General features: G+C 40.7%; 1 protein-coding gene across 5 annotated transcripts in view; it reads left to right on the forward strand.

The window, feature by feature from the left end:
- Window positions 1-13,524, forward strand: part of LOC110507545 (limbic system associated membrane protein) — a 1,153,754-nt gene that overhangs the window by 1,011,351 nt on the left and 128,879 nt on the right. For 4 of the 5 annotated variants that reach the window (XM_021587598.2, XM_021587594.2, XM_021587597.2 and 1 more), the window contains exon 2: window positions 7,723-7,801. In XM_021587598.2, coding sequence (XP_021443273.1) covers window positions 7,723-7,801 — 79 coding nt within the window. Of the gene's footprint in view, window positions 1-7,208; window positions 7,802-13,524 lie in introns of those variants that run through there. The other variant, XM_021587593.2, reaches the window with a different exon arrangement.

Here is a 13,524-nt window from a genome sequence, read left to right on the forward strand (position 1 = left end):
CTGTAGCATTCACTTCTGAGTTGTGTTTTCGCATTGTGATCAACTTTATGAAGGTAAATATCTTTGGCCACCTAGCTACAGTTGAAGTCAGAAGATTACATACGCCTTAGCCAAACACATTTAACCTCTGTTTTTCACAATTCCTGACATTTAATCGGAGTAGAAATTCCCTGTTTTACGTCAGTTAGGATCACCACTTCATTTTAAGAATGTGAAATGTCAGAATAATAGAGACAATTATTTATTTCAGATTTTATTTCTTTCATCACATTCCCAGTAGGTCAGAAGTTTACATACACTCAATTAGTATTTGGTAGCATTGCCTTTAAATTGTTTAACTTGGGTCAAATGTTTTGGGTGGCCTTCCACAAGCTTCCCACAATAAGATGGGTGAATTTTGGCCCATTCCTCCTGACAGAGCTGGTGTAACTGAGTCAGGTTTACAGGCCTCCTTGCTCGCACACGCTTTTTCAGTTCTGCCCACACATTTTCTATAGGATTGAGGTCAGGGCTTTGTGATGGCCATGTCAATACCTTGACTTTGTTGTCTTTAAGCCATTTTGCCACAACTTTGGAAGTATGCTTGGGGCCATTGTCCATTTGGAAGACCCATTTGCGACCAAGCTTTAACTTCCTGACTGATGTCTTGAGATGTTGCTTCAAAATATCCACAATTTTCCTAACTCATGATGCCATCTATTTTGTAAAGTGCACCAATCCCTCCTGCAGCAAAGTACCCCCATAACATGATGCTGCCACCCCCGTGCTTCACGGTCGGATGGTGTTCTTCGGCTTGAAAGTCTCCCCCTTTTTCCTCCAAACACAACAATGGCCAAACAGTTCTATTTTTGTTTCATCAGACCAGAGGACATTTCTCCAAAAAGTACGATCCTTGTCCCCATGTGCAGTTGCAAACCATAGTCTAGCTTTTTTATGGCGGTTTTGGAGCAGTGGCTTCTTCATTGTTGAGCGGCCTTTGAGGTTATGTCGATATAGGACTTGTTTTACTGTGGATATAGATACTTTTGTACCTGTTTCCTCCAGCATCTTCACAAGGTCCTTTGCTGTTGTTCTGGGATTGATTTCCACTTTTTGCACCAAAGTACATTCATCTCTCGGAGACAGAACGCTTCTCCTTCCTGAGCGATATGACGGCTGCGTGGTCCCATGGTGTTTATTCTTGCGTACTATTGTTTGTACAGATGAACATGGTACCTTTAGCGATTTGGAAATTGCTCCCAAGGATGATCCAGACTTGTGGAGGTCTACCATTTTTTTCTGAGGTGATTTCTTTTGATTTTTCCATGATGTCAAGCAAAGAGGCACTGAGTTTGAAGGTAGGCCTTGAAATAGATCCACAGATACAGCTCCAATTGACTCAAATGATGTCAATTAGCCTATCAGAAGCTTCTAAAGCCATGACATCATTTTCTGGAATTTTCCAAGCTGTTTAAAGGCACAGTCAACTTAGTGTATGTAAACATCTGACCCACTGGAATTGTAAAACAGTGAATTATAAGTGACTTTGTCTGTAAACATATGTTGGAAAAATGACTTGTGTCATGCACAAAGTAGATGTCCTAGCCGACTTGCCAAAACTATAGTTTGTTGACAAGAAATTTGTGGAGTGGTTGAAAAAAAATAGTTTTAATGACTCCAACCTATGTGTATGTAAAATTCTGACTTCAACTGTATGTCGACCAAGTTGTTTTTTTTTTGTTGTTTATTCCATGTGTGACGCAATCTATTTGTGGTGGAACAATGATAGCTTTTGCCAAGCCAAATATTTAAGGAATGTCTGTTACCAGAGAACACATTGGTGTGACTGATGTTTTGGATCCAAACACTGCACACACAATATGATTATTTAGTTTATCTGGCTTGGCTTGTAATCAATCTATATGGCTGGGAATGAAAACAAACTTGCTCGCCGTGCGTTTGAATATCAGTTTGGACATTATCAGCACTGACGTCAGCATAAAGATCTCATGACTCACTGGACAGAATTTGATGACAGAGGAAACGTCACCAAATAGGCAGAGATTTACACTAACAGCAAACCACACTTTTGCTGATTTCCAAATGTATTCCTAGCCCATACTTCCTACGCATTCCTGTAGATCTGAAACAATTGGATAGGTGTAAATAATGTGCCAAAAAATCCCACCCATCATTTTACACCTGATCCTGAACCTGATCAATCTGATACTTTCAGCAATATCCTACGGTAGTGCCAAGGTAGTTGATTTGGAATTCAGTACTAGTTGAGGCCCTGACAAGGTTTCTCCCTCATCAGAAACCCTAAAAGGAGGTCAATCACCACTTTGAGAACAACATTGCCATTCTCTTTTGTCTTTGCTGCCAGCTTTAGTTTTGCTGACACACGGCTCATCAGGCCAAGGTGTAATTCAATGTGTTCCTCCTGTGATATATTGCTGAGTGCGGGTACCGTATCCTTTTTCCTGCATATCATGCATTTCGCTGCCAGGAGCTCGGGTATGACGGGAATGTCAAGGTAAATTATGCATCCACTCTTTTTTCCCCACAAAGAGAATGGAATTAATCAGAACACACTGTAGGTGGGCGTGTTTGTTAATGTTCCCTTTTCCCTTTTGACACGGGCCATAGTATGTTAGTTAATAGCGTGATCTCATGGGTGAGAATGCCTCATTGATCACCCAAATTTTAGTAATAGTCATAGAACCATTGGTTTTCATAACCAGGTTACCCTACACAGTTCATGAAGAATCATGCCTGGCAGAGTTCAATAATGATGAACCCTTTTTTACCTGAAATTGCTTCTCCAATATTTATGAGTTTGTGATTTTGGAGAGGGGGATTGTTTAATGAGGGAATAACAGACACTCTTTGGTCAGCTTGGCAGGCTTTAAATGGGCCTCAATCAGGCATATTGTCACGTTCTGACCTTAGTTCCTTTGTTTTGTCTTTGTTTTAGTATGGTCAGGGCGTGAGTTGGGGTGGGACAGTTCTTTTTTTTCTATGATTTGGGATTTCTGTGTTTGGCCTGGTATGGTTCTCAATCAGAGGCAGCTGTCAATTGTTGTCCCTGATTGAGAACCATACCTTGGTAGCCTGTTTTCACCTTTGAGTTGTGGGTGATTATTTTCTGTTTTGTGCTATCACCGTACAGGACTGTTTCGTTTCGTTCGTTGTCGCTTTATTGTTTTGTTCTTTAGTGTTCTGAGTTATAATAAATATCATGAACACTTACCACGCTGCGCATTGGTCCTCCGATGCTTCCTACTACTCCTCCTCCTCGTCGTCAGGAGGAAGACAACCGTTAAAAATATTGGTGCACCTCATTTCAGGTTCTACATTTGAATCTCATTCAATGTTCTCTCAATACAGTTCACTCACTCAGTGTTCTCTCACTACATTCTCCTCTTAGGCAATAACAGTTTGGTCAAAGACAGAGGAACAACTTTCTCCAGACATGTGGAGCAAATTGCAATAGTCATGACAAATCTTCACAATGCTGCATGTTATGAGTAAGCATAAATATGCTAAATAGGTGAGTAGGATTACGGTTGTTTTTCTCTATAATGCTATCCTTCATGCATGTGGACTTATAACTATTCATACTTGTTACGACTTCTACAAATGGTCCGGTGGAGGAGTCAAACGCAGAGAGCAGGTAATATCGTACGTGAATCTATTTATTCCAACGACAGCGGAGACATGGACATGCCAACACTAGGGCGTAAGAAACCACCCGTCCAAAATACACAGGACTAAAACTGTCCGGAAAATAATGAGATAACACTTATACACCAACACCAAAATAACAGAGAACAAGCCCGCACAAATACCCAGCGGGCCTAGTGCCCTTAAATAGCCTACAAACAAACACTACCTCAAAACAGGTGTACCCAATTAAACCCAATAAACAGAAACAAACGGAAAGGGAGTCGATGGTAGCTAATAGGCCGGCGAAGACGAGCGCCGAGCGCCGCCCGAACAGAAAGAGGCACCATCTTCGGCGAGATCCGTGACAATACTGTACCTTTAACATCCAAATTCACTAGCTAGTACTATTAATACTGTGTTACCATGTGACTTGCATAACACAGCATGTAGTTCCCAACATGCAACAGGGTTTTCCAGTGTTTCAAAATACCCCTCTGGTATCCCCTGAGCTTGGAGCTGCCCAATAGCATGGTACTAGGTCTGTCAGGCTTCTTTCCGTCAGCAGTGTACAGTATGTGGGGAAGAGCGGGGTGGGCTGAGTGGGTTTCTCTAGTCTAGTGTGTGGACGAGGGAAGGGTGATCGGACAGGAGCAGTGGAGTATCACTGACCATTTGTTCAGGCTCGGCAATAGGTGAACAGTAACCATATCATATGTTGACGGTATGGTGGGTAAATAAGGAGGAAAGAAAGGGAGGAGGGGCGTTTTCTCTCCCTGTCTTCTCTGTGTTCTTGGTGCTCAGTCACGTAACTGTACTGCAGTAGGATAATGCGAATGCAGTAGGATAATGTACGGACTGAGGGAGGAAGAGAGAGGGGGTGTAGCTCTAAATGATCTTGGCCATGTATCAGTGGAAAGCCTATGACAATGAGCATAATGTTTAAATGGTATATTTAGGACCAGGTTAAGTTAAGTTAAATGTTTTGCACTGGTACAAAATATGTATCAATCATTTTCCGAGGAGTACAAGAGCAAAGCTAGAACATGAAAGTCAGTGAGTGAATCACAAAAATTATTGTCACTTTAATGTTTCATTAATTATCTTAATATTAATGTGTTATTGATCTACTTTAATGTTGTATCCTTATTCACATGCTTAATTAATCTGGCCCAGCATTTGAATAGAAGAGTTTATCCATACTTAAAATCAATGGGCCTTAGTATGCATAGAGCTTGGCAGTGTGCAAACTATTGTCTCTAAAATGGCAAAAACTTCTCAGTTACTTTTCAAAATGGAAGATGGAGTTTGACATTTTGTTCTAAGGAGCATGAGGATGATCCACAGCGGAAAGCATTTTAGTGCTCCCTCTAATGCACTAATATTAGCACTTCCATGAACTGTCCCATATTAATTATGCTCAAATGCTCCAATCTCTCACAGATGCAGTTCCATTCTGGACTAATCTCACACTGAAGCCTCATTGCACCATGCTGCTGATGATAAAACTGAGAAGCCAAGTGTGTTTTAGTGCCATACTTTACAATTTATTTGAACCACAGACGGTTCCTGTAGGCCAGGGTTCCCCAATCGGTGGCCTGCAGGCTGAATTTGGCCCGCAGGCTAAATTTGGCCCGCGTGTGATTTTATTTGGCCCCCCATGTTCTGAGTAATTTTTTATTGCATTTTTTTTTAAGTTGGACATAAAATACTGTAAAAACACCAGCAAATCAGCTCCAATTGATTTTAATTTGGGAAATCTGTTTGGGCTTCTTGTGGTCAATTTGCAGTCTACAAATGATTTATAATTACGTTCCGGCTCCCTGACCATCCGCTCAAGAAAAAAAAAAATTGTCAGACAGCTGAATCTAGTTGATGATCCCTGCTGTAGGCTACATTGGCAGTCAACAAAGGATTACATTTGATCATTAATCATAATAACAAATAGTGGTGTTTATTCAGGATATAAACCCAGGTTCAATGTCGCAGATGAAGACGCCATGCGGTGAATGCTGATGCTTTTGACTCTTTTTCCCACTGTGATCAATTGTGCAATACTGTATGATTTCACTTAACAATTAATTAAACTGTGGAGTGATTGAACATAAGGACACAGCCTATTAAATCTGTTTCCTGATTAGCAAGAAAGAAGAAAAAAAAAAAACTTATTGGTTGGCACATTGGGGTTGGCACATTTACATTTCTGATGAAGTTGAAGGCATGCCCTTGCATCTCTTGCCCTTGCTCCAGTGACAGCCAAAGTGATTATAATTACCATCCTTGTCAAAATCAAAGCCAATGTGTCTAGACACAGTTTTATGATGACAGATTGGGCATGACCCTATAAACAATAAACAACTCTACCCATCAGCTCTTTCATCTTAAGTGACTTTATCCAAGCTAAATGTGATGAGCGTATTCACTGTTCACTGTTGAATATGTTCCTGTAGCCTTTTAAGAAATATATTAGCTTACAAAATAGAACACGTAAATAATATTTTGAGACAACAAAAAATCTAACATAAGCTACATCAAGTCCTTACAGTGAAATGCTTACTTTACAAGCCCTTAATGCTTTAAAGAAGTTTAAGAAGAAAAAAAGTGTTAAGTAAAAAAAACAGATAAGTAAAAAATAGAAAAGAAAAGTAACAAATCATTAAACAGAGGCAGTAAAAAGCAACTGTGAAGCTACTGTATAAACAGGGGGTACTGGTATAGAGTCAATGTGCGGGGGCACCGGTTAGTCGAGGTAATTAAGGTAATAAGTACATGTAGGTAGAGTTAAAGTGACTATGCATAGATAATAAACAGAGAGTAGCAGCAGCGTAAAAGAGGGGTCTGGGTAGCCCTTTGATTAGCTGTTTAGGAGTCTTATGGCTTGGGGGGGGTAGAAGATGTTAAGAAGCCGTTTGGCATTCAGACCCCTATATGGCACAGTTCTGTTGGTGTCAGCAGTAGGATGGTAACCTCCAGAGGTGAATTGAGGTGACATTAGACAAGCAAGGATGTTGTGCACCTTGTCACCTTACCTTACCTGGCTATACTGCATACCGCTCGACAAGGTCTTCAGTGTTGAGCAATTAAGCTGGGCTATACTGGTGGCCCTACAGTCATCTTGAAATACCTGAAATAGGCTATATGGGATCATAGAAATAGAATGACAGAATTATAATAGAATTATCATTCTATTTCTATGTATGAGGGAAAGCCAGCACAATGCATTCAATACTGTGGGTTTTTACAGCTGAAAAGCCTGCGGCACACATTTTATATATATATATAATATTTTATATTTAATATTTAATTGGTTGATATAATATATATATATATATATATATATATATATATTATATCAACCAATTAAAATGTGAACCTGTAAGCCCATAAATATGATTTAATTAACTAAATGTTCCTTCTAATTTATTTGAGTTACGTCATGACCATGTTGGCATGTAGTCTTAACTGTGGACCTAGAACAACAAGCGAGGCATTTACTTAGACACATAGCCAATGACTTTCCTCTCCTCTCAGCTGCCGACCGCAGTTGTGTCTAGTAGAAAGGGACCTCAGCTGGTGCTGTTGTCGTGACAACCAAAAAAGGCGCATCAGACTCTCGTGAAGGGGGCAGCAGTGCGATGTATAAGCGGGGGTGGGGTAATCGGGTAGAGAGAGCTCTAGAGTGAGAGGCGCTGGTGACTGGAGAGGACTGAATTTCCTCCCCACCTCTAAAGAACTCTGCTGCCTGTCTATCGCAGCCTTTACGCGGGAGCTGAAAGCACAGTGGAATACAGGGCTTTCAGAGAGGGTTTACGGAATATATGTTTTCCTACAAGCCATTTTGCTTTCGTTGTTTCAACGCGTATTTATCTTCCTCAACATCATAGAAACCCCTGGTCACACTTTGTCGTGGAGTAGGTTATTGCCAAGGGTCGGAGCGCCACTTCAATTCCCTTTTATAAGTCCAAACACTTTCTCTGGGATCTCTGCGCGCCCAGTTCGAAATGCTGGTCGGAAGGAGACCGTGTTGGAGGCAATTGCAGGCTTCTTTTTTCAGACTCCTGTGTCTTATTCCTACAGGGTTCCCCGTCCGAAGTGTGGATATGCAGCGAGCGACCGACAACATTACTATCCGCCAGGGTGATACAGCGGTTATCAGGTAAGGTCCCTGTCCAACTTTCCATTCATCCGCAGCCTCCAAGTCATGCTGAGTTTTGTATGCAAAGCATAGAACCAGCATGGAATGAAATGATCAATGATACAATTGACACATTCGCTAATGTGTAGGCTACTGATTGATGCCCAATGTTCTCATTTAAAATATTGAAATGTCACATGGGGTGTTTTACATTAAATAAGACATAAACTAAGTGAAATACTCATCAGTAGGGTATGATAAATGTAGTGATAAAAATATGCATATTTTTTGAAAGTGTGGATTTCAAGATACTTATTTTCATTTTGATCTGATATGCGATTTGATGTTGCTCCGTAGCCTGGTTTATTATGTAGGCTATGCCACAGTCACATTAATTAAAACATCCCCAAACTGCAAAATAATGATGTAGCCTAATTTAAACGACATTGCCCTGGTATTTATTGGAAATCACTGAAAACGTTAAGTGTGTCATAGAATTGCCCCAAAATGATGTCCGGGAAGCGGCAGATTATAGGAGGCTACTCTTTTCAATGGGGGAGAGTACAGGCAAGTGCTGCGTGGGGTAGCCTACAATACATAACGATGCAGTTTGATTTCCGAATTGCACAACAGCCCATATTACCCGGTTATGAAAAATAAGTCCAAAGCGCTTCACTGTGAATGAAATCCATATTTTCTTTGTGCCAATTACGTCGGGAGTAGATTTAGCCTTATACTTAATCACCTCCCAGACAATGCAAGCTGTCAATTTAAGACTATTATGTTATTGTTGGACACAGATGTCATTAGTCACGTGGTCACAGCCATGTGTTTTTGGACTGGCAGGTCAGTGAGGGGCTATGATTACCCCTCCCCCTCCCCAAAACTAATTATGCAAGACACAACAACAATATTTCTCTCTTTAACTCACTCTCCCTCACACACACCTGCTGATTTTTTTTTTACCGCTGAATTGAAAAGTATGCTCATGTAGAGTTTATTTGTGGCACAGCCTACATGGTTAAGAATGAACCATAATGACTGAAATGTCTGAAAACATAGCTAGGAATTTTGCTTTATTGATGTTATGTATGATATTTTTCTTTTTGTGTAATGTTAAATGAGAGCAATCTGATCTTAATAAAGCAATGTTAGGTTTTATACCCATTGTGAGGTGCATGCATTGCACCAGACAGAGACAAAGAGAGTATTGTTTTATATTCGCTGACTGCAGTAGATGGGTTGTCTATGGAGTTTGGGAATCATTGACCCAGACACGCCCCTACTGGGCTGTATTGCCTTACAGTGCCTCTGCATGCCAAGCTGTAATATATATATCAACACACATACTACATGACCAAAAGTATGTGGACACCTGCTCGTCAAACATCTAATTCCAAAACCATTACCATTAATATGGAGTTGGTCCCCCCTTTGCTGCTATAACAGGCTCCACTCTTCTGGGACGGCTTTCTGCTAGATGTTGGAACATTGCTGCGAGGACTTGCTTCCATTCAGCCACAAGAGAATTAGTGAGGTCGGGCACTGATGTTGGGCGATTAGGCCTGTCTCGCAGTCAGGGTTGAGGTCAGGGCTCTGTGCAGGCCAGTCAAGTTCTTCCATACCAAACTCAGACTCTTTCTGTATGTACCTTTCTGTGTGCACAAGGGCATTGTCATGCTGAAACAGAAAAGGGCCTTTCCCAAACTGTTGTCACAAAGTTGGATGCACAGAATTGTCTAGAATGTCATTGTATGCTGTAGAGTTAAGATTTCCCTTCACTGGAACTAAGGAGCCCGAACCTCCTCCACCAAACTTTACAGATGGCACTATGAATTGGGACAGGAAGCGTTCTCCTGGCATCTACCAAACCCAGATTTGTCCGTCGGACTGCCAGATGGTGAAGCGTGATTCATCACTCCAGAAAACGCGTTTCCACTGCTCCAGAGTCCAATGTCAGCAAGCTTTATAACACTCCAGCCGACGCTTGGCATTGCGCATGGTGATCTTACAATTGTATGCGGCTGCTCGGCCATGGAAACCTTTTTCAGGAAGCTTCCGATGAACAGTTCACGTTGCTCAGTTTGGAATGCGTTAGTGAGTGTTGCAAACGAGGAAAGACCATTTTTACGCGCTACCTGCTTCAGCACTCGGTGGTCCCGTTCTGTGAGCCTTTATGGCTTACCACCTCGCGGCTGAGTCGGTGTTGCTCCTCGACGTTTCCACTTCACACTAACAGCATTTACAGTTGACCGGGGCAGCTGTCGCAGGGCAGAAATTTGACGGGAGGGTGGCATCCTATGATAGTACCACGTTGAAAGTCACTGAGCTCTTCTGTAATGCCATTTTACTGCCAGTGTTTGTCTATTGTATGGCTGTGTGCTCAATTCTATACACCTGTATAAAATGTGGCTGGAAGCCAAATCCACTAATTTGAAGGCGTGTCCACATACTTTTGTAAGTATATTGTATCAAGTCACTGTAAATGTTCTCCTACATAAGACTGTATCGGAGCACACCATCATGTTCTAATGGCAAATCACATTCAGATATTATATTGAAGACATGAATTCAATAATTATCTAGCGTCTTTAGACCTGAACATTTATATCACACTACCATTTAATTAATTGTCGCACTTGTCGTCTGTAAGGAGTGAGGGATTGTACAGATTAACGTCATCATCTGACGCAACATAAGACCTGTTGAAAGTTACAAAAAGAGTGACCAACATTTAACTTTCAGTTTAGAGAACGGTATACTTGATCCTCTCATGGTGATGCAGTAGTGCAGCAATGGGAATATCTAAAAACCTGTGGTAGCCTATATTGTTAACCTGTAGGTCAAAAGGTGTGCTGATCACTCTGGTGTTGTCACAGCCAGGCCCAGCAGGTTTAGGAGCTATAATCCACTTACTGGATTTCCTCTCACTAATCACTTCCATCAATTCAATTACTTGATCATCAAGTCAATCAAATTCCAACGTGGTTACTTTTAAAGGCTCACCAATTGATATCCATTTAAAAATCCAGTCAATCAGTTTACTCAGTGCATTCATTTCCTTCAATTAAGAGTGAGTTTAGCCGTCACCTGGCCTGTACAGTAATATATGTTCTACTCAGTGCCTAGTTGTTTCCTTCCATACAGTGTCACTCAGTGAGCCTAATATTAAAACATGATTCCTGAAGTTGCATTCGTGAACATAAGTGGACTTCAAGTTGACTTTTTAACAGTTAACTCAGTCAATGACTACACAACAAACTGCAGTTGTCTGCCCAGTAGCCCGACCGAACAACATGCATTTTTCACTCCCCAGTTTCAACAGACAAATCGGATAAAAAAAAAATATATAAAAGAACAAGGGCCACTGAGAGAACTTTCAGGGGGGGCCCCAGGGTAGTCATTTGTTGCATGAGAAAGTGTAGCCAATGTGATTCCATAAGCTGGTTTTGCTGTGCTGTTGGGATATCCGTGGCCTAGAGAAATAATATAGCCTTGACTCCATTACCGATGCCTGCGGCTTAGTTATGACATTACAGGCATAGGTGGAGCTGAACCCTTAAAGAAACAATTTTTGTTACACAGTAGCTGTGGTGTACTAGTAACAATGTTCCTAAGATGACAAAGAAAAAGGGCCTTATAACACATGCAAGTAAAGTTACCAAAATAATTGTCCTTTTTCAGCATCAACACTTTGATATTGATTCAAATAAAGGATTTGTAAAGGTTATTTTTAACCTCATTTGCTTGGCTAGTTAATCTGTTAAACCCTAAGATTGTTTAAGTCAGTCTCGTATACAAGAGATGAGATTCACATGACATGAATGCGTTAGTACAGCAGTCTATGTTGACGCATTCTTTAGATTAAGTACTGTAGAAGTCCACTGTGGCTTAGAATCATGCAGATTACGTTTTATTGACGTCTTTGGCTGACATTTGACTTAATACCAGTTGAACATTTTCTTCTCTGCGTGCTTCAACTAAATTCATATCCCAAACGTCTTGTTACATCCCCAAACATTTAGATTGCAGTGAAAGTGTCCCACATACTGAACTACTTCGAGATTGATACCACCTCAACAACCCAAATGAATCCTTCTCAGTCACAGAGTATCACGGCTGGATCTCAAAGTTATTTTGTATCCCTTTGCAGCATTTCTGTGTCACAATGCTTTACTTTTTAATTGCTTTTTCACTAGTTGGCAGTCCATGGCCTGCAGGGTGCGTTCTGATGTGGGAGAAGCGCAGATAATTGACAATTGCTTATTAAAGCATTAATGACACAGACACTGGGATTGCTCTCCTCCGGGTCAATTATCATTGATTTGACAATATCCGCTCCCTTTCGTGGTATTTGGGTGGAGATCATTGCGGGCTTGTGTTTTGCCCTTAGGCCCGGATGTCAGACACCCGAATATCCCTTTTCAATTAAAGTATGAAAGGCTCAGTGCGTTTGAAACCTGCTAGGTTCAGATATCAAGACCTGTGAAACAGGTTCTCATAGAGATGTAGCGACATAGCAGGCCCTGTGTAGCATTTTAAAGCTACAATTTGGGATCTGGGAATCCTTATAATGGTCATTTCAATTATTCATATGTACATATAAAAAGGTTACATTTCACCAGCCTCATCCCTCAGTTGTATACCAAAATGTGGCGGGCTGGCTGTTTTGTTCTTTTTAGAATCCCAAACAATAGCTTTAATATGGCCCCGTATGCATCGGATCAGGATCAGACTGGAATACATTGTGGTTTGATGGCTAATGTGGCCTTGAAAGGATGGTGCAATGTTATCTAGGGAATTACTATCTCCTTATAGTTCAGCTCACGTTTGAAGGAAATCTCATTTTATTTGACATTTTCCTGTAACATTTGTTGTCAAAACAAGATTTTTCTTTTCTGCTGTATAGTTGTACAGAAGTTGACATACACTTAGGTTGGAGTCATTAAATATCATTTTAAAAATTGATTTAGTTTTGGCCAATCAGTTAGGACATCTACTTTGTGCATGACACAAGTAATTTTTCCAACAATTGTTTACAGACAGATTATTTCACTTATAATTCACTGTATCACAATTCCAGTGGGTCAGAAGTTTACATACACTAAGTTGACTGTGCCTTTAAACAACTTGGAAAAATCCAGAAAATTATTTCATGGCTTTAGAAGATACTGATAGGCTAATTGACATCATTTGAGTCAATTGGAGGTGTACCTGTGGATGTATTTCAAGACCTACCTTCAGACTCAGTGCCTCTTTGCTTGACATCATGGGAAAATTAAAAGAAATCAGCCAAGACCTCAGAAAAAAATCCTATATCGACATAACCTGAAACGCCACTCAGCAATGAAGATGACGCCGACAAAAACAACAAACACTACAAACAAACCGTGAAGCTAAAGGCAATGTGCCCTAAACAAAGTCAACTTCCCACAAAGAAAGGAGGGAAAACGGGCTACCTAAGTATGGTTCCCAATCCGAGACAACGATAGATAGCTGTCCCTGATTGAGAACCATACCCGGCCAAAACATAGAAATACAAAAATCATAGATAACAAAACATAGAATGCCCACCCCAAATCACACCCTGACCAAACCAAATAGAGACATAAAAAGGCTCTAAGGTCAGGCCGTGACAGGAAGGGAATATTTACTCTGATTAAATGTCAGGAATTGTGAAAAATGTAGTTTAAATGTATTTGGCTAAGGTGTATGTAAACTTCCAACTTCTTCAACTGTAAGTG

This window comes from Oncorhynchus mykiss, chromosome 27, assembly GCF_013265735.2.
Source record: "Oncorhynchus mykiss isolate Arlee chromosome 27, USDA_OmykA_1.1, whole genome shotgun sequence".
Classification (NCBI taxonomy): Eukaryota; Metazoa; Chordata; class Actinopteri; order Salmoniformes; family Salmonidae; genus Oncorhynchus; species Oncorhynchus mykiss.